A 24,975-nucleotide genomic window follows, 5' to 3' on the forward strand; every position below is an offset into this window, starting at 1 on the left:
GACAATATCTTTTTTTTTTTCAGTGACTACCAGTGTCATTGATTCTATTGGTTTTTTTCTCCTTCCATTAACTTCTGCCCTTAGTGATTTCTGTGTGTTGATTTGATAATTGGCTTATTTCTTTTTCCAGAGCTTTAAGATATATCATTGTTTATTTGATATCTCTAGTTTCCTAATGCAAACACTTAGAACTATAAATTTACCTTCTGGAAATACTTTCAGTGGATGCCACAGGTTGGGGGATGTGTATTTTCATTTTCATGTGATGCAAAAAAATTTTTTTCTTGATTTCTTGACTCAGTCACCATTCAAAATAATTCATTTATTTTTTGTATGTGAGTACACTGTAGCTGTCTGCAGACACACCAGAAGAGAGTAATGGATCCCATTACAGATGATTGTGAGCCACCATGTGGCTGCTGGGAACTGATCTCAAGACCTCTGGAAGAGCAGTCAGTGCTCTGAGCAATCTATCCAGCCCTTGGTCACTATTCAAAAGTGTGTTGTTTCCTCTCCATGAGTTTGTGCTTTTAAGGGTTTCTCTGGGTATGGTATTTATTTGTAATATTATCACATTTCAATTAGGTAAGATAGTCTTTTCAGTTTTCCTGTATTTGTGTCCTAATGTGGTCTATTCTGGATAAAGTCACATGGGCTGCTGTTCATAAAGAAGCAGTGTCTGGATGGAATGTACTGCTACTAAGTATCTGACCTGTGCTGTCACTCAACTAGCATATTTCTCTCTTTTGTTGGAAAGACCTGTCGGTGGTGACAGAGGATTACCAAGGTCACCTGATGCTCCTGTAGTAAGGGTAATCTCTGGATGGATGTCCAATTGCATGTCTGTACCGTGTTCTCAGCGTTAACAGGAGGGGCATGAGGAGGAGGAGGAGGTGTGGATTAAGAGTTGGCACAGGTAAACCAGCTAAAGGAGAAAACCGGCACTGCTGGGGCCCAGAGATGGCAGGGGCGGGTAAACTACAGAAGGCTGACCCAGTGATAGGAAGCAGGGATGAGGAGCCATAACGGGGCAGGAAGAAGGGGCTTTACGTCAACCGTGGCTACAGTGGAACAAGACACAGCCCAAGACCCAGCCTGCCATCAACAGCAGAACCGTTGGGAGTCACACATGCAGGACAGGGGCAACGCTGATGAGGCCTCTCCGCCAGCTGAGCAGAGAGCTACAGTCCTCAGATCCCTCTGGAATGACCTGGCATGAATCCTTAACACCCAAAAATGGAGGAGATGAGGGAAACAAAAATTTTAGTGTTAAAATTTCACACAATTTTATTCTGTGGTGCTAGGGATCACAGTCAGGGCCTTGCACGCAGTAGGCAGACACTACATTCTGAGCCCTATGATACAAGCTTATGAAAACTGGCCACACGCACCTCTAAGAGATTGTAAGAATAAAATAAGTTGATTATCTCGCTTATGTTAAATGATGCTCTTTAGCGGGATAACATGGGAAACATCTGATATCACAGAGTTAGGGGGTCGGGATAGTTCATAGCCTTCTCCGATGTGGGCAGTGAGGTGGCCCTGCAGGGAGAAGGGGCTTTCTGCCTAGCCTGATGGCAGCATCAAGTTTAAGCCCAAGGACCTACTCCTGCAAGCTGGTTTGTAACCGCACACGGGTGCCACGGTGCGCCCACACGCACACACACACACACACACACACAAAACACACTAAACACAGGATTAGGGTTGAATACCCAGGATTTCCATGCCCTCGCCATCTGAAGCACTCACCCATGACTTCCCCCAGACCTACCAGGCCAGACAGAGCACAGGACGCAGGTCGGGGGTGGGTTGGGGAGGGGGGGCTCCTGTCACTCCTCTGCTCAACTGCAGGGTTTTCAACTGAGCCTTAAAACACAGACTGATTTCCTCCTCAGCAGCAGGAGGTTCCCTGGTAAGGAGTTTCTGGAAACACAGAGGGCAGTAAAGGAAGCAGCAGATACAACTTTTTTTATTTGAAGTAATTATCGTGAAAACCTGGCTTGACATGTATTTAAGATGCGTCCCATGTAAACATAGTACTTTTTCTCTCGTTAACAACCCGTCCCCGGAAAGGCGGTATCACCGATGCATGTTTGCTTTCCATCTTAGAAGGGTCAGCCCAGAGAAGCCTGTGGCTGCAGGGTGTAAAGTTTAGTATTTCACAGCCTTTAACCCACAAAACTGTGAGGAGCAGCACATCAGTGAGCCTCTGGAGAGAGAATGCTATGCAGGTCCTACTGGTCCAGGGCCCAGTGCACAGACGGGCTCTTGTCCTCCACGCTGGCCACCATGTCTTCAATGGCTTTCCAGTCAAGTTTGCTGAGGATGCTGCCCGTGCTCTCAGACACGCTGTCCATGCCACCCGCCAAAAGAGAGGGCTCACGCTCTTCCTCTTCAGCCGGCGACATGTCCTGTGGGATTGGAGAAACAGCTGTGGTCTATCAAAGAGGTACAGGGGATGTGGGAACGTGGGTGCACTGACAAGGAACTGTCACATGACACACATGTGGGCGTCAGATCAAGATGGGGTCTGATACCTGCTGTACAGTAATCTGTTCTCTGTACTTTCTTTTTAATTAATAATGTAAGTTAGGGAGAATTCTGCTAGCTAGACTTATCTGCTGATATGGTTTGAAACCCTAGGAGCAGGGCATAGCATAGTAGGCATGCCTATAATTCTAGCACTCCAAAATGGAGGATCACAAGTTCGAGGATAACCTCAACCTTATATCATGGTGGAAGCTTGTCTAGACTTCTCAAGTGGGTCATGGGGTAGCAAGCCAGCGTGAGAGCGGGCTCAGCGGTGCGAGTGCTCGCTGCTCAAGTATGAAGACCTGGGTTAGACCCCAGCGCCCACAGAGAAGACTCAGGTGGCTGCATGCCTTCTAACCCAGCAGACGCAGGGTGGACATGGGGACTTGCTAGCCCGCCAATACAGCACAAAAACACAGGGAAATGAAGAGACTCTGTGGAACGGTTAAGAGACTCTGTGGAACAGTTAAGTCAGACATAGACGGTTTAGAAATCCAGATAAAACAACAGAAGGACCATGATACTTATTTTGGGAAAAGCACTAGAAAATGTTGGAAATTTATCACTGGGCTGAAAGAAAATGAAAACACCAAACAAAGCCCAACAGAGGCCGTGAGCTCCTGCCTCAAACAAAACAAGCGTGTACGCGCACAGAGGAAGCCGGCTGCAGAGTGCGGGCAGCGGTTACCTGCAGGAGGGACGCGGGCCTGTCATGAAGAATCCTGTGGATTTCGGAGGGCAGAGTCCAGGGACTCACCACCATCTCTTCCCTCTCATCCTCTGTGCACGCCTCCTGTACTGGAGGAACCACAACAGCTCCATGGCTTCTCGTAGGCTGCTGGCTCCAACATGGAGGCTTAGAGCCTGTAGAGGGAAAGCAGCACACACAGAACTGACTGACTGGGACCCCACTGCCAAGGCTAAGGCACACGTCTGTTCCCGAGAATTCAAGCCACAAGGTCTGGAGGTGACATGGACACTGAATTCTCACCACCTCTTTTGATTTGAAAGTAATGGTGATTCCATCTCTAGAGCAACAACCACTAGTGAGGAGACATTGTCTCAAAACAACCGGGAAGGGAAGAAAAGATGGAAAGGCGGCCCCAGGTGGAGAGTCAACTCATAACCATTAAGGGTGGGATGTCTTCGAGGCAGACAATGTGGGCAGCCGGGCCATTCCTTCCCATGCTCAGGATATGAACCAGAGGTCAGCATAGGCTGTAAACCCCACACAATCCCACACCCTGTCTGCCATAGTTAACTTGTCATCTAAACATCATAGAATGCCATGTTTGGTGCAATAAATATAACTTTCCTAAATGCTGTGACCCCAACCATAAAATTATCTTATTGCTATTTCATAACTGTAATTTTGCTACTGTTATGAGTTTTTCGATGGCCTTAGGCAACACCTGTGAAGGGGTCATGATCCCCAGACCGAGAAGTACTGATATAAATGGTGTCCCCAGAGACCATAAGATGACAGCTGTCGTTAATCCTAACTTTACCCAAGACATCCCTGTAGTTTCCTTCTCTCTGAATCATGATTTCCTCTTTATTTGGCCAATATAATCTTGAGAGAGAGTACAACAAGCATTTCTGTGAAACAGTGCATAGGATTTTCCACTCTCCAGTGTGATCAAAGCTTTAATTTTTATAAATTTTAAACTGATTATGAAAATACACACACATGGTAGAATGGTTACTAGGGCGACAACATACTGATGATAAAGTGGGTTAGTACTACGGTACAATAAAGTCAATAACAATTCACCAGGCGACAGTTACCCATTCTTCACTACCCTCCCATGGAGAACCCAATACAACATGCTGCCCCATGCTGTCCATCAGCTCTTTGGGGCATCTAGCTACACATTTGCTACTCTGTATCCTTTGTCCTCTAGTCCACATTTCCTGTTCTTTCCTTCTGTTCCCAGAACTGAGGACGCAGACTATTACGAAATGCTTAGGCCACTGGTTGTGGCTCTGTTCTTCTGGTTAGTTACCTCAGGTTTGTGTGCCTGTCTCCTCGAGTTCCCGCCAGACCCCCATTTATTCTCTGAGAGTCATGAGGCTGCTACCTTCTCAGTTTCATGCTTCTGTCTCCTTCAGCATTACTGGCCAATTTCTCAAGCCTGTTTCCCAGAATTTCTCTCTTTCTCCTCTTTCTCCTTTCTCCTCTTTCTCCTCTTTCTCTCTCTCTCCCTCTCTCTCTCTCCTCTCCCTCTCTCTCTCTCTCTCCTCTCCCTCTCTCTCTCTCTCCCCCCTCTCTCTCTCTTCTCTCCCCCCCTCTCTCTCTCCTCTCCCCCTCTCTCTCTCCTCTCCCCCTCTCCCTCTCTCCCTCTCTCCCCCTCTCTCCCTCTCTCCCTCCCCCTCTCTCTCTCCCCCTCTCTCTCCCCCTCTCCCCCTCTCCCCCTCTCTCTCCCCCTCTCCCTCCCTTTCTCCCTCCCTCTCTCTCTCCCTCCCTCTCTTTCTCCCTCCCTCTCTCTCTCCCTCCCTCCCTCCCTCTCTCCCTCCCTCCCTCTCTCCCTCTCTCCCTCTCCCTCTCTCTCTCTCTCTCTCTCTCTCTCTCTCTCTCTCTCTCTCTCTCTCTCTGCCAGAACTCCTACCTCAGATCACTGAACAAAGACTTTTGACAAAGGCGAATGCTTTTACACCTGCACGAGAGTTTCTCTCTACACATGACTGTCATTGTCTAGTTTGTATTGAGAACCCATGTAAGGGACATCTGTGACTTCTACACAGTGGTGCATCATAGACTGAGTCCTCCCCATCCGTGACAAACACTTCTGCCGCCTGCACGTTTCTCACTGACTCAGCTTGGTAGGTTGAGTTTTTTCCTACAGAGGAGTTCTCCATTTCTTTCCAATCATCAAATCTGATCGTATCTAACTGCCCATAACACTCCCTTGGGACTCCTTTTATTTCTTCTGATCTTAAACATTTGAGGAGGTTTTGTTTGTTGGTTGGTTTTTCTATGTGACAACCCTGGCTGTCCTGGAACTGCTTTGTAGAACAGGCTGGCCTTGAGCTCAGAGATCCACCTGCTTCTGGCTCCTGAATGCTAGTATTAAACGTGTGTGCCATCACTGTCTGGCTAGGGGTTGTCAATTCTGTTTTGAACCTTATATTTATCTCTTTCTCTTCTCCACTTGACATTTCTATCATGTCCTCCCCCTCCTCCTCCGTGAAGAATCTGTCCTTCAGGGTACGCATTACCGCACAGCAGAGCCACTTGTCTGTGTCCTGTCAGTCTTGGAAACTGTCTTTCTAGTTTCCTTTACACTTCTTTGTACTACTTGTAGAATATACTGTCCTTTTAGCTTTTGTTGTGGTAATAAGTAACATTTGCTAAGGCCTGGCCTGGCTCCCGGCAGGGTGCAGCCCTGGGTTGAATCCCCAGCACCGCAGAGACACCGAGCAGCTGCCCCTCCATGCCCTGAGTATTTAATTTATGAATGTGGCGCACAGCTCATGAACACACACTCACATGGTTTTGCCTTCCTAACAAACTGAGCCCTTCATCATTAAGTGATGAACTTCTTTGTTTCATATAAAATTTCTGACTTGAAGTCTATTTTAGCTGATAGAGACACATTACTTTCAATCCTTTGGTTATCACCTGCTTGTAATATCTATTTATTTTGATAATTTTTGTTTTGCTTGAGACAGGGTTTCACTCTGTAGCCCAGGCTAGCCTCACACTCGCAGGAATCTGCCTACCTCTGCCTCCCAAGTGCTGGGATTAAAGGTGTGCACCACCAGGCAGGGCACCCTCTTCTGACCTCAGTGGGCCCTGCATGCATGCAGCCAAAACACCAATGCATATAAGATACTGATTTAAAAAAAGGAACTCTACCTAGACTCGTTCTGAGTCTTCTGCATTTAAGGACAGCAGACAATGCTCCTCAGGGTGCCAACCGATCACCACGCTCGAGCACGAGGAGCCTGAACTAACCCATGGCACCGGCCCTCCTGTGCTGCTCAGGACCCACAGCCAACTTCTGACTCTGAGAAATGCCTGTCTACATCCTCACAGGTATAAGATTCATAGGACATGGGATAGTTAATCTCAACTGTCAACTTGATGACATCTACAGACACCCAATAAACTCAGCTCATTTGAACTAAAATGCAGGCCTTTAAAGGAAGAGGAAAATTACTTTTACTAAACTTGATGTCCTTAGAGGATTCTGGCAGCTAGAAAGCCTGTTAACAGTAAAGTCCTAGAGAAAACAGAAACTTAAATTTTATCAAGAACAATATTTAGGCTTCATAATCTCAAAGGCTAGTAACAGCTATTTGCCTTATGCTATACTTAAAATACTCAGTAACTTTTAAAAACATCATGTTGGACAGCCTGCAGGAATCTACTCTCTTCTCCACCTTCACAGGGGTTCCAGAGACTGAACTCAGGCCACGGGGCTTGGCAGGAGGCACTGTCCCCGGCTGAGCTATCCATCCTGCTAGCAGACAGTTATTAACCTATCTGTCTACTTACTGAGACAGGATCTCAGTATGCTGCCTAAGCTGGTCTTGAACTCATGGCCTTAAGTGTTCCTCTGGCCTTAACCTCTCAAGCAGGTGGGACTTCCATGTGTACCTCACCAGGAGAGCTTTGTTGTTCTTTGAGGCAAGGTTTCTCTATAACAGAGACCTTAGCTATCCTGGAACTCATTCTGTAGAGCCCGGCTAACCTTGAACTCTCACAGATCACCTGCTTCCAGAGTGCTGGGATAAAAGGTGTGAGTCACCAGCCAGCTTGCTTATCTATATTTAACTGTTGATCCTTTCATATCTGTATTTCCAAGTGCTGAGACTTTGAGTGTATATCTTCACACCAGATTTGAGAATCAGATTATAATAATATACCTGAAGACCCAATGTACGTAGCAGAGCTGGAAGATTCTAAAACCTGGACCTTTTTAAAACAAAGTAACAGGCATTTGGCCATTTGATGTGGTATAAATGCTGTAATACTTTGTTAATATTGTTAAACAATTATCTGTTTACATACAACTATGTTTAAGAAAAAAATAAAAGCTAACCAGCCATTTTCAGGTAGTTATTCAAGTATCTCATTTGTCCCATATAAGGGTCAATACAAAGATGTCAACCAAGGTGTTGGTATAGTCAAAGAATTAGCCTATGGGCTGGAGAGATGGCTCGGCGGTTAAGAGCACAGACTGCTCTTCCAAAGGTCCTGAGTTCAAATCCGAGCAACCACATGGTGGTTCACAACCATCCGTAAGAAGATCTGACTCCCTCTTCTGGAGGGTCTGAAGACAACTACAGTGTATTTAACTAAAATAAAATCTTTAAAAAAAAAAAATGAATTAGCCTACTATGGACCAAATCTTGGACTAACTACAGCATCTTCAGAGCAACTATGCAAGTTAAACATTGACTTCCATGCATAAATGAAGATAAATTTAAAACTGAACATATTACAGCCACATGCAATGACATCTGTCTACATTCCTAGTTAATCTAGAAGGCTGAGGTGCTCTTCTGATGGCCTGCGGCTATGGGGAAAACTCGGAAGTCTGTGTATGTGAGCTATTGCAGGAGCAGGTGAGGTAAACCACAGCACAGCGGGGTGATGGCCACAGTCCTAACACAAGGTAACAAGGCAATAACAACAGCTTGAAGTGGACAACTCTAACAGGATACTCCATGGAACCCAAGGCTTTTCTCTCAGACACGGAGCAGCCACGAGCCAGGCACGGCCGCTCACACTGGAAATCGGAGTACTGCCATCTCAGAGTCACAGGGCAATCCTGGGGTAGCTAAACAATTCTCAACACTACGCTCTCTGCTGGAATCAGACCTTTTACTTATTAAGATTTTTATGGCTTTTATTAATAATTTTGGAGACTACCAAGAACACAGGCAAATCACAAAACACAAGGAAGCCTCAGGTCTTACCTCGGGGCTGCCCCAAAGGGTCCCCCTTCCGGAGATGACTTAATCTGGAACTATGTCCACCTCCTCCAGGTCTATTTACAGATTTCTGTTCATGCGCATTCCCTCTAAAGTAGATATCACACAGTTATTAAAACTTTAGTATATTTAAAAACTCTAAATGACTCTGTACTGCAGTATTACCTCAGACATAAAACATTGGTTTTTTTTTTTTTTTTTTTTTTTTTTTTTTTTTGAGACAGGGCTGTCCTGGAACTCACTCTGTAGACCAGGCTGGCCTCGAACTCAGAAATCTGCCTTCCTCTGCCTCCCAGAGTGCTGGGATTACAGGCGTGCGCCACCCCCTGCCCAAAACATTGTTTTTTAAAAAGTCAAATACTATTTTTTAGAAATATCTACCCCATTTCCAATCTCCATATACCTAGCAGCGTACTTATGCTTGTGCCATATTTTACTGCAGGAAACGTTGATGTTCTGTGTAAGAACCCTGACTTCCTGACACTCACATCTGTGAGCTTTGGCACTGGCCATGAGCAGCACTCCCCCCACTGGACTCATCTCTAACCCACCGCAGCAGCGGGTGCAGCTAGGCGGGCCTAACTGGACAGGGTCGGAGGGGAGCACAGAGCTGTATGGATGGAGAGGGAGGGTGGGAGCCTCCTACCAGAAAGAAAACAGCAGGTAGGGGGAGGGAGGAATTAAGAGGCAAACTGTAGAAGCTAATCTTCATAGAAAATGAAGAAACGACTGCCCAGATACCAAACGTCCTTACTTCACATATTCCAAAATGCTCTGTTGTAGCTTATTTAGAAATTTAACACATTAATGACTTCTTACCTTTTCCTTGGTGATTCTATAAATTTGTAAGGGTTCATAATTACGGAGCTAATTTTTTTCTTGCATTTATCATTATAGCTCCAGGTAGCATAGATGGACACAATTCAACTATGACATAAAAGTGCTGCACTGGGGCTGGAGATGCGACTTAGTATGTGTATACCGTGCATAAGGCAACGGGTATCATCCCCAGCACTGCACAAATGGTGTGTAGTCCTGGTCATCAGGAGGCAGAGGCAGGAGGATCATATGTTCAAGGTCATCACTGACCACATAGCAAGTCCACAGCCACCCTGGTAGGCGGGAGACCCTGTCTCAGTGCTACGCTGTTTGAGCCCTGATTACATAGGCCAGGCCTTGTCCATCTCACCTCTTTGGAGAGGAGCACGGTTGCCGTCTGGGATGCTGAGCCGAGGGGTGTCTGTGAGGAAAGGGTTTATCCGCAGGAGCGGTTATCTGTGCGGAGTCAGACAGCAGTTCATTCATCAGACAGTATGCTTGTGAGAGTCGCTGACTGTAGTGGTCAGACAGCTGCTGCCTGTAGACGGGAAACTGAATGTCACCTTCTCGGTCCTTTTCTGTTCCCTTCAGGGAGAAGCACAGGCTTTACAGATCCTTCCCGCTCAGCAGAGCTCTTGGGATCAGTGGGCAGCACAGCGGGTCACTATGTACTGCAGAGACAGGTGCTGTGCCCACACTTATCAATTCTGTATTTGGGAGGCTGAAGCAGGAAGATGGCTTCGAGGCCAGCCTGGGTGCATAATGACATCAAGGTTCAGAGAAGCGACGTAATGGTGACTGACAAAGGTGCTTGTTCATCTGGCTTCTGAGGCCTTTCAGACACATCCAGATGAATCCAAGTTGGGCATGGGGGTGGGGGGGTGGAGGCAGAAACAAGTCATCAAAATTGACTGCTAGTTCATCCAAGCAATATTTGGAAGCAAATACCTAAGCAGCTTTCTTTTCTTAAAATGGTTTCTCCCGTAACGCCCTGTTTCCTGACAGACCCTACTGTGCACCCCGCACACTGGAGAAGGCGTCGCGCCACGGCTTCTGCACTTACCGATCCTTCTCACACTTCATCTTCTGTCTTTGCCTGATCTGCCTTGAAGTCATAGACAACTGCACAGGAAATATCAGTTAGTTCATTACTGTTCAGGCCCAACAATGAAGGCACTAGACATTCTTCTGGTGTTTACAAAAGTGCAAAAAACTGTCAAATTTGAGAAGGTTTTCTCTCTCAGTGTAAACTGTAATCTTAGAATCAAACACCATGAAATTCACACTTAGGTGACTGAGGCAGCAGGATTGTGAATTTCATGTTAGCCTGGACTGAACAGAGAGACCTTGTTTCCAAAAACCTAGTGCATGACTTATTTTCAAAATGTGTGTGTTAGGGCTAGCAAGATGGCTTAGCAAGTAAAGACATTTCCTGCCAAATCTTAAGACCCACGTTTGATTCCTGGGACCCTATGATATAAAGAGAAATCCGACCCTCAGAACTTGTCCTTATACCTTTACAATTAATTTACTCTAAATGTACACAAATCTGTCTGGTTTTTATATCCGACAGTGGACCAGAGCCCATCACTAGTGGAAAGGAGAACACAGACGTCTATCTCTATACATGTCAAGGTTACATACTCAGTAGACTTGAAAGTGTCAATGGGACCTACCAGGTTATTTCAAGTGTTCTGTAGGCTGAGACGGCTCAGTGAATACAGTACTGACTGCTCACCCAGAGACTCCAGGTATTATTTCCAGCCCCCGCAGGGCAGCTTTCAACTATCAGTAACCAGTGCCAGATGACCCAATGCCCTCTCTGCTGGCCTGCAATGAGCACCAGGCAGGCACATGATGCATACGCATGCATGGAGGCAAGATGGGCACACACATAACATAATTTAAAAAGGAAGAATTGGGGGCTGGAGAGATGGCTCAGTGCTTAAAAGCACTAACTGCTCTTCCGAAGGTCCTGAGTTCAAATCCCAGCAATCACATGGTGGCTCACAACCATCTGTAAGGAGATCTGACTCCCTTTTCTGGAGTGTCTGAAGACAGCTAGTGTATTTACATATAATAAATCTTTTAAAAAAATTAAGAAAGTTATATTAACAGCACAGACTTTCTCCCAGAGTCAGGTAAGTAAACTACATGATTCATGTTCATTTATTTGTATGTATCTATGTGTAGATATGTGCGTGGAGGCTGGAAGACTTGTAATCAGTTCTGTACTAATCACTAGGCCAGTCAGGGACCACGTTTCCAAAAGAATTCTCTGTAGGTTACATTTATTGTGCATATGTTTGTGTAGATAACATGCTATGCATATTCGTTTGTGTGAATCGCACACAGGAGTGGAAGTGTCCCAGGAGTTCCGAGGCTCTGAATCACAGGGATTGGCATCTGCCTGCAGTGGGTCCGGACAACCAAACTTGACTTCTCTGAATTAATCACTGAACATTTCTTCATTCTGGACACACTCCTTCCACTGGATCACACCCCAGCCTCTGAAGAATCTAAGCCACTTAAAATAACTGTAGTTCAAAAATAGTTAGAACTTGCCAGATTTTAATTTAGTTTTATGAAGCATATTTACAGCTCAAAATAGATGTTCTCCTAATGAAATGGATTTTTGGTATACATGGGCCGTCTCTTCTAACAGCACACTCACTGCTTTCTATCAGCTACCAAGGAGTCCCACTGAAAATGAAGACGTAACTCCAACTAGCCACACAGTCAACCTCTTTGTTTAAAACAACAGAGCCTTAATTAGCCTTTCATTCATATTTAAATTCATTAAATAGAACACAGTTTGCACAATACTTTGATCAGGTTACTTTGATCAGGTAACTAACTTTTCCTATCTACTCAATAAAAAAGAAATCTAAATTACACTCATCTTTTACCTGAATATCTGCCAGAAAACAAACCTGGGTGCTTTGTGAGAGCCCCTTTCCTGGACACCCCAGACTTACCCGGCTGCTTGTGGGGCAGAAGGGCTCGCGCTCCCGCCCCCTCCGTTCCGCCAGCTGACCTAAGTACTCTGCCATGCGTTCCTTCCGCTTTCTTTTCATCCAGGCTTTAACCTCTCTTCTCTCCTTGTCAGTTCTTTGGGGGCATCGCCCAGGAGGATGCTGAATCCTGGGAACCAGGAAGGATGGTGGGCTTTTCAATACACTTGATGACCACATACTTACGCTCTTTAGTCAGCCTCCGCTGATCATGTAGAGAACCCAAGTTTTCTCGAGGCATCCAGGTTGGGTGGGTCACAATCATCTGTCTCTCTAGTTCCAAGGGGACCTGAAGGTTCTGGCTTCCATGGGCACTTGCATGCACATGTGCACACACTCTGACACACACACATACAATTTTAAAAGTTTAAAGTCTTTTTTGTGCTCTGTTTTTTAGTACCACCTTTTTGAATTTGATTGTAATGCATTGTATTTTGATACGTTAATAATTGTACTTGGAAATTCAGTTCTACTGAATCAAATTAAATTCTATTAACTCTAAGTTAAATTCTTCTTTGTGACAGTATCTCTGTATAGCCCAGGCTGGACTCAAAGCCGGCATCCCCCTGCTTCCACATTCCTGGTATGCTATGCCACCACCCCTGACAAGCGTGCCTATTTTATATAAGCAAACCTAGAAACGAAGGAGGCATGACTGGATGCCAGCCGTGACCCATCTAGGAAGGACGGAGGAAATGCACTTTACTGTTCCACAGAAATGCTATTAAAAATGCAGCCAAGGATTAGGATTTAGGATCAAGTACCATGAGTCAATCTTTAATGACTTCTGTTGTCGGTATAGCACAGTGAGTCTGGGGGAAGCTCTCAGGACCCTGATGTGCTCAGCTAAGTGACAGTGAATGAGTGTGCTGGTATCGAGAGGAGACAGCACAGGCACACCGCACAGCTACTTCATTAGGAAAACTATTCTGAGCTGCAAATCTGCTTCATAAAACCAAATTTATCTGGCAAATTTTAAATAGTCTTGAACTACAATTATTTTAAGTGGATTAGATTCTTCAGAGGTTGGAGCGTTTTTCAATGGTACAGTGTATATGGGGAAGGCCCTGAGATAATCTCAAGCACGTGCGCACACATACACACACACACACACACACACACACACACACACACACACGAGACCCAGTGTATGTATGTGCCTTATCTGTACATACACACAAGGCCCAGGGCCCATGCCTAGCATGTATGCACTTCCATCGTTTACCTGGCTATATTTCTAGCTTGATGTTCTGTTAAGCCAAGCTCGTGGCTGGACACTCCGCTTTTAGTTATAAGGTCATCAATGATGTCAGCAATATCCGTCAAGCCAGTCACCTGGAGCTGATCTTCTGAAACACTTGCAAATAAAAATTCAGGAATTTAAGTTTATAATTTAGTCACATTATTCTTACCTTTATTTCTATAATTCTGGGATCGCTCAGTAGAAAAGTTTAGTTATCATGATTTCATAGATGCTCTCAGAAAATGAGCTCTAAGCCCAGAGGAAAAATTTTTTAACAGTTCATCTGAAATGGTTCCAAACTTTAAGAAAGTAGCAAAATGGGTAGGAGAGATGGCTCAGTGATTAAAGACACTCACTGCTCCAAAGGGTCTAGCACCTACATCAGGTGGCTCACAATGACCACAAGATGCAGAGATCCAAAGCCTCTGGCTTCCGTGGGCACTCATGGGCACATACACACAAACACATATTAAACAACAGCAGCAACAAAGTAATAACACTTGGGCTGGGGAGATGGCTCAAGATGGCAGTTAAGAGCACTGGCTCCTCTTCCAGAGGATGTGGATTCAAGTCCCAGCATCCACATGGTGACTCACAACCGTCTACAACTCCAATTCCAGGGCAGCTGATGCCCTCTTTGGCTCCCATGGGCATGTGGCACTCAACTGGTACATAACTATACATATAGGTAAAACATAATATATGTAATAAAAAATTAATAAAACTCCAATATACACTTACTCAGCTTCTGCAAATGTGATTACCTGACATAATTTTCATCTTATATCAAAATCATGGCTTGACGTACTATTAATTGTCTATAGAATAGATTCATATTTTTCTAATTGTTCCACTAATGTCCCTTTTCTACCCAGAGTCAACTGTGGATTTGGTATAGTTGTCTTGACATCTGTCTTCTCAAATCTAAAACAATTTGAACCTTTGCATTTTTTATGACCTTGATGCTTTTGAGAAAACATAGCTGGTCTTCTTATGAAATGTTCCTTGGTACACCACCATTTTGCTCCTGGTTAAATCACACTGTGTTTTGGTGAGAACAGCACTATAATGATGCTATGTTCATACAGGGCACATGGTGTTGCTATGACTCATTACAAGGAACTATGGTATTAAGTGCTGTATCTTAACACATAATGTAAGAGAATGCAGCCAATGCAGTCTATTGCAGTCTACTCACCAGTTTTAAAACAGCTAATATAAACCTTCCCCAGTTTCCTAAAATACCCATTCCCAATACCAACACTCTTCACACTATTCTACAAAATAAAAACAGAAGGAACACTACCTAATTCATTCTATGAGGCCACAATTACACTTACACCTAAACCACACAAAGATCCAACAAAGAGAGAGAACTTCAGACCAATTTCCCTTATGAATATCAATGCAAAAATACTCAATAAATTCTCACAAACTGAATCCAAGAACACATCAAAAAGATCATCCACCATGATCAAGTAGGCTTCATCCCAGGTATGCAGGGATGGTTCAATATAAGGAAATCCATCAATGTAATCTACTACATAAACAAACTCAAAGAAAAGAAACCACATGATCATTTCATTAGATGCTGAGAAAGTATTTGATAAAATCCAACACTCCTTCATGATAAAAGTCTTGGAAAGATCATGAATTCAAGGCCCATACCTAAACATAGTAAAAGCAATATACAGCAAACCAGTAGCCAACATCAAACTAAATGGAGAGAAACTTAAAGCAATCCCACTGAAATCAGGAACTAGACAAGGCTGTCCACTCCCTACCTGTTCAATATAGTACTCGAAGTCCTAGACAGAACAATTAGACAACAAAAAGTCAAAGGGATACAAAATTGGAAAGTAAGAAGTCAACATATTACTATTTGCAAATGATATGATAGTATACTTAGGTGACCCCAAAAATTCCACCAGAGAACTCCTAAACCTGATTTAAAAAAAACCTCAGCAAAGTAGCTGGATATAAAATTAACTCAAACAAATCAGTAGCCTTCCTATACTCAAAGGATAAACAGGCTGAGAAAGAAATTAGGGAAACGACACCCTTTCACAATAGTCACAAATAATATTTAAAATATCTTGGTGTGACTCTAACCAAGCAAGTGAAATGTCTGTATGACAAGAACTTCAAGTCTCTGAAGAAAAAAATCAAAGAAGACCTCAGAAGATGCTCGTGGATTGGCAGGATTAGTATAGTAAAAAAGGTCATCTTGCCCAAAGCAATCTACAGATTCAATGCAATCCTCATTGAAATTCCAACTCAATTCTTTACAGAGTTAAAAAGAGGAATTTGCAAATTCATCTGGTATAATCAAAAACAACAATAACAAAAAAAAAAAAACGCAGTTTAGCAAAAACTATTCTCAACAATAAAAGAACTTCTGAGGGAATCAGCATGCTGGACCTCAAGCTGAGCAATAGTGATGAAAACTGCATGGTATTGGCACAGAGACAGGCAAGTAGATCAACGGAACAGAGTTGAAAACCCAGAAATGAAACCACACACCTATGGTCACTTGATCTTTGCCAAAGGGGCTAAAAACATCCAGTGGCAGAAAGACAGCATTTTCACCAAACTGGTTCAAGTGGCCATTAGCATACAGAAGAATGCAAATTGATCCATTCTTATCTCCTTGTACAAAGCTCAAATCCAAGTGTATCAAGGACATCTACATAAAACCAGATACACTAAAGCCAATAGAAAAGAAAGTGGGGAAGAGCCTCATCTCTTTAAACTACAAAAAAGTATAATACAAAAAGTTTACATTTGGCCATGCCTTTAATCCCAGCCCTTGGGAGGCAGAGTCAGGCAGATCTCTGTGAGTTTGAGACCAGCCTGGTCTACAAAGCGAGTCCAGGACAGCCAGGCTACAAGAGAAACAAACAAGTTTATACATTCATAGGAACAACAAAATTTCCATAACACATATTAACATGCACACTTAAAATCATCAACTCTTAAAAGGTTTACCTTTCAAATAATTCGTTGCTGTTATTCATACCTTAAAAAAAGAAACATTACTGTTAATACAATGATTTAAGTCAATGATCAGAATACACAGAATACACAGAATACAGAATAAATGTATGAAATATTTTCAATGAAAAATATTTTAAAAAACTTAGTTCAGCATTTGTGTGTGTATACCAATGTGTGTGCAAGCACGTGCACATGTGTGTGTGCATGTGTAGAGCCTAGAGGTTAGCATCAGTGCCGCCTTCTATCGCTCTCCGCCTTACTTTATGAGACAAGGTTTCTCCCTGACGCTGAAGCTGGCTGGTCGCATCTCTGTCTTCCAGACCAGCTGAGCCCAGCTTTTTATGTGGAGGCCTCAGACCCACACTAACATGCTCACACAGTAGCCGAGTCCTGTATCTACTGAGGGGGTTGCCCAAACCCCTGGCCAGTTCTCAACTCCAATTCCTAATCAGATTTAGAAATTATTTAACCAGAATAAAATCATTTTAAATGTCTAAAGGTGTGTGTGTGTGTGTGTGTGTGTGTGTGTGTGTGTGTGGGTGTGTGTGTGTGTGTGTGTGTGTGTGTGTGTGTGTTCCTCTATATACATGATTTGATTTGGTAGTAATTAATAATACCTACATTTTTTTAGAGATTATGGGGTTTATGTTTATGAATATTTTGTGTGCACATATATAAGTACACTATGTATGCCTGGTCCCATGGAAGCCAGAATTTGACATCAGACAGCCCGGAACTGGACTTACAGGCAGTTGTAAGCCAACAAATGAGGTCTGGGAAGAGGACCAGGGTCCTTTGCAAGAGGAGCAAATTCTCGGCATCACTGAGCCATTTCCCCAGCCTGTATCAGCTACATTTTAAGATTACATTTCTTTTCTGTCTCAAGTAATGTAGAACACATCAGAAAACACAGCCTCCTTTCCTTAGTACCTTCGTAGAATGATGGAGTATAAATTAGTCAAAGAAGACAGGTCATCTCTGACAACTGAAAAAGAGTATGTCCTGGAAACAAATAATTTCAAAATAGAAGCACTCTTCCTGGAAGAAGAAGATCCTGAGCATTATTTTTGAGGCTTTTCCAAAATTAAGTATGTATCTTTCAGCAAAGCATCTACATGTATGACCCTGAAAGATAATCAAATTCTAGAGGAAGAGTGTTCTGACACCTTTTAAATTTTTTTCCTTGTTAAGGTCTTATTAGATTGGCCAAAATTGTCTCAAAATTTATATAAGCATGTGTTTCAACATACAATAATTTTGGTTTTTCTAAGAACATATTTTATTTCTTAATCCCCAAGTCAAGGATTTTTCTTTTTGAGAGATGGGGTCTTCTTTATCCCAGGCTGGTCCCAGACTTTTGGGTACAGAGGAAGACATGGACCTCTGGTTGCCCTGCGCCCATCTCCTGAGTGCTAGCATCACAGGTGTGCACCACCACTGCGGCATCACGTGGTGCTGGAGGCTGTGGAGAAACACGGCTCAGCAATCTACCAGCTCAGTTAGCTCCACCCCCACCCCACCCCTCACTGAAAGGATTTATCTTCCTCCTTAGAATCTGGCAAGCATAAAAAAAAATGTTTTTTGAGACAGGGTCTCTCTGTGTAGCCTTGGGTGTCTGGGGACTTGCTAATGCCAACCAGGCTGGCCTTGAACTCACAGAAATCCACCAGCCTCACACGCACTGAGATTAAAGGTGTCTGCCAGCATGCCTGGCAAGTGTGAATTCCTAATAGCAATTAACTAAAGGAAATGTGAAACATTTTATATAAATCTAAGATGATGTCAGCAGTAATAATACCTTGTTTATTTTAATCATTTTTCTCTTAGGGGAAAAAGATAAAGCTGAAAGACATGGTACGTTACAGGCAGATCTTGTAAACTGCACATGGGGGTGCATCCTTTACTCTCAGCACTTGTGAGGCAGAGGCAGGTGGGTGTCTATGCGTTCAAGGCCAGCCTGATCTACAATGTGAGTTCTGGTTGCAGATTTAAACCTCAAACAGTACCTATAAACCTGGACACAGTTTGAAAAGTGACTGTAAGAAATGAAATAGATGGCTTTGTCAGAGAGTATTAAAGTGTTATATCTAAAGAATACCTTTTTATTTTATTTTTTCTTTTTGAGATAGGGTTTCTCTGTATTCTTGGCTGCCCTAGAACTTGCTCTGTAGACCAGGCAAGCCTCAAATTCAAAGATCCATCTGCCTCTCAAGTGCTGGGATTCCCAGCTAAGATTGATTTACTTTTATTTTGTGTGCATTGGTGTTTTGCCTGCATGTGTGTCTGTATTCCCTGGACTGGAGTTATAGTTATGAGCTGTCATGTGGGTCATACGAGCTGGGAATTGAAAAGAATCCTCTGGTATAGCAGTCAGTACTCTTAACCACTGAGCCATCTCTCCAGCCTCATAAAGAACATTTAAAGTAGTTATTCTAACTCTATTTTTCAAATTCCTTTGGGACTGCCTTCAGAAATGGTTAAGCAGAATTAATCAGTGTACTTTCCCATTAACCACAATTCTTCATTTTAAATTCTAAATAGTTATACTCGGGCTGCCATCTTCCTTCTGCATAACCTGTGTCTTTGGGAATGTTATAGCTGTTTCTAAAATTAAAATCCAACCCCAGCCAACCAATTATTTTCCATTAGCTTTTTTTTTTTTTTTTTGAGTGGAAGTTGCAGAAGAGAATACTCCAAGCTATTTTGTGGTCGGAACTGAGCACGGCAGCGAGATTTGCCACGTTTTTACAAGAGGCCAGCCTGGACGGGGACTCCTACTTAAGGCACTGGAGTTCTTGTATTATTAAAAAGAACAGTAATATGATTTCTTTTCAAGTTTACAATCATGCATTAAATACCAGAGGAAAATATTTCAATGTATCCAGGTTCCATGGGTTCTGTAAGAAATGTTATACCTATTATTCACATGCCTGAATGTCCTCGCAATAATGATACATCTCCAAATGAAATCAAACCGCGGCTCTACCTCTGTCTACACCTCAGCCTCAACTGTGCAGTGAGAATAATGGCGCTCCTCCCTCACCACCAACCTTACAAAGGAACCACAGTATGTGGCAGATAACCAACAGTACTGTTATAGATTAAATTTTAACATTCTAATAATTAACATCTCAATTTTTATAAAATTAAATATTACTAATTACTATAGATAGTTTGAAATACTTATGACTTTTTATGTTAATGGCATGTTTAAATTTTTTCTTTCCTGAAATTAGTATTATAAAATTAATTCATAAACCTTTATACCTGTACCCCCTCCCAGGTAGTTTGATAACACTTCAATGCAACACTAGAATATATAAATCTAAGAAATGAAGAGCAGTACCAGGAGACGTGATATTCCAGCCCACGGAAGAGCAAGCAGCAGCCCCCACAGAAGGGCATGTGTAGGCTTTCTGGCTAGAATGATTTTCTATTGCTGAAAATTCAGTCTCTGAAGCCTCCTCTGCATCGTTTTGATATTCCACATCCTCTTGAGTCTTGAGAGACACTAATCCAATGCAGGCATACAATTATGAAAAACATAAAAGGAAAAGATAAGAAACCATGGCAGAAACAGTAAGATTTGGAAACCATGTTTTAGTTACTAAGACAGTCACCAAACTTTAATAGTGAACCAACGGGGCAATGAGGTCAACAGAAAGCAGTCAGTGAACCAGAGGGCAGATCTGGAGAAGGAGCAGTGAGGACACTACTGAGCCCTAAAGATGAAGAGATTGTGAAGTGTTAAAAACATACACACGCAGCCTGGCAGTGGTGGCGCACGCCTGTAATCCCAGCACTCTGGGAGACAGAGAGGCAGGCGGATTTCTGAGTTCAAGGCCAGCCTGGTCTACAGAGTGAGTTCCAGGACAGCCAGGGCTATACAGAGAAACCCTGTCTCGAAAAAAACAAAAACAAAACCAACAAAACACACACACACACACACACACATATGCAAAACAAAACCGCAATAGGAACCAGTGAGATGGCTTAGCAGATGAATGTATTTGCTGCCAAGGATGAGAACCTCAGGACTCACACGGGAGAGAAACGTCTCCCTCAGGTTGGCCTCTGACCTCCAGGTGTGCATTGCCCCGCCACCAAGCAAATAAACAAACATGTAAATTTAAAAGATTAAATAACTAGATCAAGGTCCAAAATTAACTGAACAGCATTTCAGAACAGAGGGGAAGGGGATGGAAATAGTATAAACTTCCCAATGTTAACTCTGCAAAGAGGAGACTCTACTTAGGGGTAAGACAGAAATTCATACCTAGGCATTGGTTCAAAAAAGGAAAAACGAGTAAAAAGCAAATTTTAAAACAACCAAAGATTTTAAAGCAGCAATTAGACTGACAGCACATAGGCATTGTATATTCAACCATTAGAGAAGTCAATGACTACTGGGACAATGCCTCCAAACAGCGAGGGAAACACTAGAGTCAGAAAATAGGTGGGAATTCTGCAGTCTGCTAGACAGTAAAGCTATTTTCAAAGGTGGGTATAGCTCACCAGTCCCAGACTTGGAAAGAATGGATGTGAGGATGAAATGCTTGCAGATACAGACACAGGACACATAAAGACACATACATGTGGTACACACATACATATATGGAAAACACCCGTGTAACATAACATGAAAATAAAGAAGAAGATTAGGCATAGGGTGGGGAGCAGTGGTGTCAGCTCGCAAGTAGGAAGGGTATTTTTGAGGTCAGGCTTCAATACCAGCCCTGCTACCAACACACCTTCAGAAATGCTGATGGCTTTTGAAGCTAGCAGCTTCTCAATTTCAGGGCCAGAAGATAATCCAACACGATCCACCAGTCCAGCCTACAAACGAAAACACAGCAAAACAAATGTTGAAATGTTAAACTTTGATAATGTCAAAATATCATGTACAATTCTATGTACATTTTAAGCTCTTTAAATAATACAACAAAAATGAAAGAAATAGGGTAAAATCTAGTCTGAGCTAGTTGTTGGGGATTGCAATGATGAAGTTTTTATTCTTAGAGCCAAACTGGTAATGACATGTCACAAGGGTTCTGTAATGGGAGAGAAAGTTAGCCGCCATTGTGACAGAGCCTGCTACACTCAGAGGAGAAAACAAGGCCAGAGACTGAGCGACTTCCACAGCACCAGGTCATGGATTTCAACTCAAGTCCTTGTGCTTCCAGGTGAGCACTTGTTCACACTATCCTAGCCCCTTGCCTCATCCAGGCCTGCAAACTATGTTGTTAAACTTGGCAAATGAAAAGTATTGGTAATTTAATTGGAGATGAAGGAAGGAGGGTAATACAAGGAAGGGTGTGGGGAGGAAAGAGAGATAAAGAACATTACAGATATTTTAAAAAGTCATTAGGGAAACATTTTATAAGGTTACTTAATGCATATATTACATATGTGTATATGTATCTGGCTCAGAAGAGAGACTTTGAGCAAAAGGCTGTCAAGGACTGTTCCAACACTCAAGACTCATTTGGACTTGTCCAAGTTTGTGTTTGTTAATCCCAGCACTCAGGAGGCAGAGGTAGGCAGATCTCTGAGTTTGAGGACAGACAGGTCTACAGAAGGAGTTCCAGAACAGCCAGGACTACAGAGAAAACCTGTCTCCAAAAAACAAAACAAAACAAAACAAACAAAAACATACCATGTAAATACAACAGTATTATTATTAGTAATCATCTAGTCATACTTACGTGATTTCACATGTTTAATCTTAACTTTTTAATATCTAAGGATTAAAAGAACATTACCTATTCCAGTAAGAATGGCTACTGTCAAAAAGACTAAATGTTACTTACATGTGATGATAAAGATGTAGGGAAAAGGCAATTCTTGTATACTGTGCATGGGAACAGTAAATTAGAATGGCCACTATGGAAAACACTATGGGTTCCTTATAAAGTTAAAAATGCAACTACAATAAAATCTAGCTGTCCCATATCCAATAATAAATATATAGAAAAGAAACATCTGGCTTCGTATGGTCACTATAGTACCAGTCACAGAAGTCCATAGGTGGCCTGTAAGATCTGCCCTGTCTAAGACATCTAGTGGACATCTCCAGCATCTGCCCACCCTCAAAACTCTGGAAGACACAGTTTGATCCTGACAACATGAAATAGAAACAACTTTAGTATCCATAAATGATGAACAAATTAAGAAAATATAGGACACATAAGACACACTTCTATTCAGACACAAAATAACAAAGCCCTATAACAATATGGTCAAAACTGAAGACCATCATTATGTTATAGAAAGAGAAGCACATGACTTCAGTCTTCTGGGGCAGTGCAGACAGTTGTTCTCACAGAAACCATGAGGCTGGAGAAACTGTGGTTATGGCGGGCTGGGGCTGGGAAATGACTGACGCAGTCACACAGAAGGCAAGACACTGTGTGCTGCTACTGCACATCAGGGTGACTACAGGGAACAGTAACGTTCTGTACCTTCCAAACACCTGCAAGAAAGTGTTTCCTAAAGTTTCATCACAAAGAAATGATCAATGTTTGAGGGGTCATGCTTAGTTGGATTTCAATATTACATAATATATACTTGCAAAATGGCAAATGGTACTTGATTAATAAGTACAGTGCTTGTTTTTATGTGCAAATTCAAATAAATTTAAAAACACATTCTATAAGCTCAATAAATCTGTTAAAGTGCTCCATATTAGCAGCCTGGAATGCTTGTTAGGTGAGTCAACGGTGGGACAGTCATCCTGCAGGCTGCTCTGCATTTCTCAAGATTAAACTTTAACATAGTTAACATATTTTTACTGTTCTCCAGTTGAGATTATATAAAATTTTCTTCTGTGAAAAATCAAGAAAGCAGCCTGGACTATATCCTAGATTCTGTCTCAAGGAAAGGAACATGCTTGTGTGAAATAACTTCCTTTGTGACCTCTTTCCTACTCTCACCTTGGCTTAGTACCTTCTCCTCAGATGCAGAATGCATCGGAAGCACTGACTGGCTCACTGACTGGCACAGCACTCATGAGGAGGACAAAGAACAACCAGTAGCTCTCTCCTCCACATGTGTACTCTGGGGACACGGAATGACAACAATGAGCTATTTCAAAGGTAAAGAGAGCAGTATTTGTGAAGTTATAAGTCTTTGAGATGAAAGGCCACTGCACTGCAGGCAGTGTTCCCAGAGCACACTGGTTTGTAGCTCATCTTCCCTGCCGGGGAGCTCAGGAGCCCTACTTAAAAGCTTCTGGTGGCTCTCAGCTGTGGGACACTTGGCGTGAAGCCCCCACGCTGCCGAATGGGCTGTAAACACAGAGGACAGGAGTACCCAGAGCTGGGCGTGCAGCTCACTGGCACAGCACTTACCTAACATGTGAATGACCTCAGAACCACAGAAGAAAGGGCAAGGTGATTACCTAGTGCAGTGGTTCTCAGCCTTCCTAATGCTGCAGCTCAATACAGTTCCTCATGTTGTGCTGACTCATAGCCATAAAATTGTCATTGCTACTTCATACCTGTAATTTTGCTACTGTTACTAATTATAATGTAAAGATGTAGGATTTCTGATGGTTTTAGGTGACCCTTATGAAAGGGTTGTTTAACCACCAAAGGGGTCAGCAACCCACAGGTTAAGAACTGCTGAACGCTGGGCGGTGGTGGTGCACACCTATAATCCCAGAACTTGGGAAGCAGAGGCAGGCAGATTTCTGAGTTCAAGGCCAGCCTAGTCTACAGAGTGAGTTCCAGCACAGCCAGGGCTACACAGAGAAACCCTGTCTCGAAAAACCAGAGTTAGCCTGTCAATAATACTGAGATTAAAAAATTCTAGCTTAAATTTTTTCCCATTATTTAAGAGTCAGATATCTAAAATTATACATACTAATGTTTTATCTAATAACTTAGTTGCAGCCACCACCACAGGCTCTCTCAAACACGCAAAGAACGATACCTTTTCCCAGTGTAGATTCAGTGCTTCAGGTGCAGGGAAGTCTTGCTCTATATTTTCTGCAATGGTCTGTACTGTTAACAGCTGTTCATCCATTGTCTGAAGTCTGGCAGTAAGATGTTCAAACTTTTGAGCAGCACGGCTTGGAGAGGGACATGCAGCGGGGCTTGGAGAGGGACATGCAGTGGGGATTGGAGTGGGACATGAAGCAGGGCTTGGAGGGGGACACGCAGCAGGGCTTAGAGAGGGACATGCAGCAGAGCTTGGAGGGGGACATGAAGTGGGACTTGGAGAGGGACACGAAGCAGGGCTTGGAGAGGGACACGCAGAGGGACACGCAGGAGAGACATCCTGTAGTAGGGTCCAAAGCAGGGACTGTCCCACAGAGTCCAATTTTGTGCTCTGTTCCTTGAACTGGAAGTTTTGTTCTAGTATATCTAAACAGTTATCAAAGAAAGACCAGCATTAATTTTATTAAAGGAAAAGTAGACACGA

At 43.1% G+C, this 24,975-nt stretch overlaps 1 protein-coding gene across 1 annotated transcript in view; it reads right to left on the minus strand.

Annotated features, from left to right (window-relative positions):
- Positions 1-1,724: 1,724 nt before the first annotated feature.
- Cplane1 (ciliogenesis and planar polarity effector complex subunit 1) overlaps positions 1,725-24,975 on the minus strand; it is an 86,120-nt gene continuing 62,869 nt past the window's right edge. The window contains exons 43-53 of the mRNA XM_052159843.1: positions 24,484-24,917; positions 21,303-21,387; positions 19,898-20,062; positions 16,543-16,573; positions 13,537-13,668; positions 12,276-12,441; positions 10,361-10,419; positions 9,668-9,835; positions 8,464-8,567; positions 3,224-3,399; positions 1,725-2,414 (exon numbers count right to left, since the gene is read on the minus strand). Of these exons, the coding sequence (XP_052015803.1) occupies positions 2,238-2,414; positions 3,224-3,399; positions 8,464-8,567; positions 9,668-9,835; positions 10,361-10,419; positions 12,276-12,441; positions 13,537-13,668; positions 16,543-16,573; positions 19,898-20,062; positions 21,303-21,387; positions 24,484-24,917 (1,697 nt within the window). The 3' untranslated portion in view covers positions 1,725-2,237. The remainder of the gene's footprint in view (positions 2,415-3,223; positions 3,400-8,463; positions 8,568-9,667; positions 9,836-10,360; positions 10,420-12,275; positions 12,442-13,536; positions 13,669-16,542; positions 16,574-19,897; positions 20,063-21,302; positions 21,388-24,483; positions 24,918-24,975) is intronic.

The sequence above is a fragment of the Apodemus sylvaticus genome, chromosome 16, assembly GCF_947179515.1.
Source record: "Apodemus sylvaticus chromosome 16, mApoSyl1.1, whole genome shotgun sequence".
Lineage (NCBI taxonomy): Eukaryota > Metazoa > Chordata > Mammalia > Rodentia > Muridae > Apodemus > Apodemus sylvaticus.